The sequence below is a fragment of the Dipteris shenzhenensis genome, chromosome 4 (genome assembly GCF_047967505.1).
Source record: "Dipteris shenzhenensis isolate YYH24624 ecotype China chromosome 4, Dip_SZ_1.0, whole genome shotgun sequence".
In the NCBI taxonomy this organism is placed as follows: Eukaryota; Viridiplantae; Streptophyta; class Polypodiopsida; order Gleicheniales; family Dipteridaceae; genus Dipteris; species Dipteris shenzhenensis.
Window position 1 is genome coordinate 16,411,421 of NC_141599.1, and position 4,824 is coordinate 16,416,244.

General features: G+C 41.7%; 1 protein-coding gene across 1 annotated transcript; it reads left to right on the forward strand.

Moving 5' to 3' along the window:
* Window positions 1–249: 249 nt before the first annotated feature.
* Window positions 250–1,701, forward strand: LOC147902519 (uncharacterized). Its single transcript, XM_087373499.1, has one exon. It carries the CDS (start codon window positions 361–363, stop codon window positions 1,585–1,587), a length of 1,227 nt encoding a protein of 408 aa, XP_087229625.1. The 5' UTR covers window positions 250–360; the 3' UTR covers window positions 1,588–1,701.
* The last annotated feature ends 3,123 nt before the right edge of the window (window positions 1,702–4,824 follow it).

Sequence of the window (4,824 nt, forward strand, 5' to 3'; positions counted from 1 at the left end):
AAGGACGGGTGGACTAGATACAATGATGGGCAACGAAACTTGAAGGGGACTAGAAAAGAATAGAAAGGCTCGGTTTGAATATTCAAAAGCTAAGGAGAACGTAGGGGGTGGGGGGGGGGAGACGCCAAGGGCCTTAGACTTTGAAAAGAAGACTAGTAAGCGAAGGTAGATACCTAGCTCGCTTTGACGAAGTCAAGCTTCTCTTTTTAAGGACCTCCTTCCTCCCACTCTTCTACTCGCTTGCTTCTTAGCTCGGCAGCTCCATCTCCATCTCCATTTCTTCCCATGCTCTTAGCTCCATAGCCTTCCCCTCCCTTTGCCTGCACTTGCACCTCACCCTTTCCCTCCTCCTAGGACACCATGCCTCCATTCCTACTCGCCCTCGTCTCCCTCCACCTCTCCTCTCTCATTTGCCTCCCTCTTTCCACCTCTGCCCAGCGCGTGATCTTCAACTATACCTCCACTTGGAGCGGCTTGACCTCTAAGAATGCATCCGTCGCCTCCAACAACCTTATCCTCGATGGAACCGTGTCGGCCGACGCCTACTATCCAACACCCATCACTCTTTCTGGGAATTCCTTTAGTTCCTTCTTCACCTTCACTTCCAATCTGACCACTGGCACTGGGGCGCTAGCCTTCGTCGTTGTCCTCGAACCTCCTACCTCGGGGAGCAATGAGATCGAGGTCATAGAATCTACAACGAATGCATTCGGCGTGGTTTTTAACACCAGCTGCCCATCCAATCCACAAGGTGGGGGAGGTCCAGACTGGGGAGGTCCTCAAGAGTTCGGGGGAGATCCTGGATTCGGATACAGAGGGTTATCTGGGGCGAACTATCAGATATCCGAGTTCACAAACGGTTCATCTGTGGCACCTTCCCTGGAGCTGCTGACGTCTGAGCAATGGAATGGACAAGGCCCATTTCCTTATCTTTGCGCAGTACAGGATCCGCCGCCTGCCGTGGCACTCAGTTACCAAACTTGGATAGAATACAATGCAACAACCAAGCAGGTCACCGTGGCGATTACTTCCTGCAACTCCGGTACCTGGTTACCGTGGAACATTTCGCAGGATTTGTCTGCTGTGCTTACGAAGCCTGTATATGTAGGGCTTGTTGCAGAGAGCGGAGCTATTTACCAGATTTCTCAGTGGAATTTTACTAACAATCCGACGTTGAGCGCCATAGCAGACCTATCACTCGCTTCTGTAACTTCAACGACGACAAGTCCAACTACAAGCTCAGGAAGTTCGAATCCCGACGGCACGCCGAGTCCGAGTGGGTCGAAGCTCAGCAAAGGCTACGTGGCGAGTTTCTCGGTGTTGGGAGCGGGTATAGGAGTGGCAGTAGTGTTTGGAGTGTGTCTCTTGTGCCGCAGGCCAGTGAGAAAGAGCGCGAAGCAAGTGCACGGTATAGGAGCAGATGGTGGAAGCTTTGAGACGGCCATCAAAATGAGACCGGCAGCGGCTATGGACGTGAAGGCAGTGACAGAGAGAGACACTACGCCATTGAATCCAGGACGAGGGGGCAATACTGCGTTCCAGGTCTCAGGAACTGCTAGTTGGTTGAAGCCGGCAGCTGCAAGATGAACCCATCCTATGAGAAGACCTGCAAGCTCTTGTAATAAATTGATCAGGTGTAGACGACCTTAGTATCTGCTGATTTATGCCTATATTATTGTAATAACAATAGTGTGTATCTTCCGTGTGGTTTCCTCAGTGTACTCTGTATTGGGTGGTTTTATGCTCATCATTGTCAAGCTGTAATGCTACTTAGCTGCATCCCTAGGATGTATTCACGTCCTTTTCTTCACATTTGCAGCTAAGCTAAGTTTGTTTCCCGTGGTTTTCTCTGCTTTGACAAAAACGTTTGTTGTTTTGTATGTTCTGAACTTAGCAATGACAGCTGTTCTTCTTTTGGACATGAATCTAACCTACGTTTTTTCTTTTTTCGGACAAAAAACGAGATAAATTAATGAAGATAATAAAAGATTACAAGAATGAGCTTAAGCAACTATTCCACATATGTTGTTTTGTTTGGTGAATGTTACATATGTTGCTCATCACATTCTCTTGTTTTGGTTTCCTCAATATCGAATGTAATTATGATGAATTGTGTTCTATATGGCCTTCACTTCTTTGTTGTTTGTGTGCTCCAAGCTTCCATACCCAAGCATAAGTTTTTGTCCGTGAAAATCATTACTCATGGCCAACTGGCTTTTGGATCGGCATATGTCTTCGTTGGTAAGCAAGCTCTAAGGAGGCCACTCAAAGTTTAACTCCCATATTGCCATGTATGCATTCTAAGCTACTCTTTTAATGGAGATAGATCATAAGGTACAAAAATCTAATAAAATGCATGGATAAATGCACACATGCATTCTAATCTTAATAGAGATGGATCATAACGTAGAAATAAAGTGCAAAAGTCCTCCCCTAAGTGAAGCTCCCATTCCAAATTTATATGAAATGATCATCAACTCAAACACAAATCATTATTAATAGGCCTCCAACATTTACACCAAAGTAAACACCAACTTAGACACTAAGTACTATTCAAAACTCCTATTAACAAAACTAATCCCTTGAGTATCAACCATTTTGTGACACACATATAATTAAGCAAGGCCAATCTTAGGAGAGTGAGAATTGCCCCTTTTTAACTATTCCAACTTTTAATGCTACATTGATGCTTGCTTCAAGGTTTGTTCATCCATCATAATTTTTTCAATTACAAGAAAATGGATAAGTAGTATGCATGCCTAACAAGTGGGTATTTTTAAACCACAATTCAAGCTTATATAGAATAAATAGCAGCTGCCACTTTATATAGAAAAAAATAGAAACAAATTCTATGAAGTTCAATAAAGACCTATTTCATTCTTTTTTCCCATTTTTTAGCTTTGTTAAAAAATCTATCCCAAATGAAAAGTTTACTTTCTGGCATTATTCTTTCCATATAAAAAGTCTATTCACTCACATTATTATTTTTCACTAATAATGCAAAAACTTGGAAACATAATTCTTACCTTAGTTTTTCTTAAATTATTATTTATTCAAATAAAGAAAAATAATTTAATCCATGGAAAGAAATCCTTTTTTCTCATATAGAAACTCTTTTATGTAAAATAAATAACAAGCAAGAAACATTTGCGTGCACAATCCACCATTATTCTTCCTCCTTCTGTTTTTCCATTTTTTGCTCTTTTGTCCACCTTTTTTTCTCTAGGGACAGTAGCCTCTTTGAATTTAAACTTCAATTTAAAGAAAAATGGCACTCACAATATGCACAAATTTAAAAAACATATAAATAGAGAAGGACATCGAAACTCATGGTATTCCAAAGAGTAGTAATAGCTATGCTTGTAATTGTACATTGCCATATGTTACAGGGTCATTGTTTGCTTGGGTGTAGCCATTTTTGGTGAGGTTAAGGGAATTTTTTGTATATAGGTATCTTGCATGACCCATATCTTATGCATTGCTCAACGAAATTTCGCAAACTTTGTCTTCAAGTTGTAGTACACATTCCAAACTTGAACATGAGACCAAAAAACTATGGAATAAGTGACAAAATATGAAGAGGGGAGAGGAGAAGAGTGGAGATGAGGAGAGAGGGCACAGCTAGAGAGCACACCACAAAATGACTAACTGTACACTAGAATTAGTTGAAAAAATAGAATATATACAAACCCTTTTAGGGTTAGGGTTAGGGAAGCTAACCCTTTCCTTTATAGCACTCTATAAGGTTAGTGCTATGCACATATGATCACGTGATGGTGCTATGCACACATGATCACATGATGTTGAGCGTGAACTCTCAACACCTTCCCTCAAGATCAACATCATGAAGTAGGCCTTCCCTCAAGATGATGATTCTGGGGAATCGAAGAAGGACTGAGCATTACATTCCATCACACCCCTTTAATGGGAATGTCCTTCCTCTGCATCAAACCAAGAGCTAGTCGGTGTTTCTCGAATAGCTCTTTACCGAGTGGTTTGGTAAAGATGTCTGCAACATTTTCTTTGCTATCACAATGCTGCAGTGTGATGTCACCAAGTAACACTCTTTCTCTGATGAAGTGCTCTCTGACATCAATGTGCTTTGTCCTGGAGTGATATACTGGATTTTTGGCCAATGCTTGAGCCGATTGATTATCACAGTATATTGTTGTTGGCTTTGACTCATCAAAGTAATCTGTTTCTGACAATAGTCTTCTGAGCCATATAGCCTCACATGCACCTGTAGTGAGTGCTCTATATTCTGCTTCAGTCGAAGACAAAGAAACAGTTGGCTGTTTGTTTGACAACCATGATATAGCACCTTGACCAAGGAAAAATGCATATCCCTGTGTCGATCTCCTGGTCTCATGATCTCCAGCATAGTCACTGTCACAGTATCCATGCAACCGTGGATGACTTCCTCTGTATTCTATCCCAAATTGTCTTGTACCTCTGATGTATCTCAAGACTCTTTTGGCTGCATTCCAGTGAGACTGTTTTGGATTTGCCATAAACTGTGCTAGTGAGCTTACTGCATAACAAATATCTGGCCGTGTGATTGTCAGATATATAAGAGATCCAATGAGTTGCCTGTAGTATCTGTCATTGACTGTAGGCTTTTCTGAATCTTTAGTAAGTTTCAAACTCTGTTCCATGGGAGTGGCTGCAATCTTGCAATCTGCCATATGAAACTTTTTCAGGAGACTGTCAACATATTTGAGCTGACTCATGAATGTGCTATCTGAATCTCTCCAGAACTCAATTCCAAGACAATAGTGCATAAGTCCAAGATCTTTCATGTCGAACTCTGCAGATAAGTCTTGT

Bases quoted from the DNA above. Each gene is read 5' to 3' on its own strand.
- LOC147902519 (XM_087373499.1), top strand. From the start codon at position 361: ATGCCTCCATTCCTACTCGCCCTCGTCTCCCTCCACCTCTCCTCTCTC.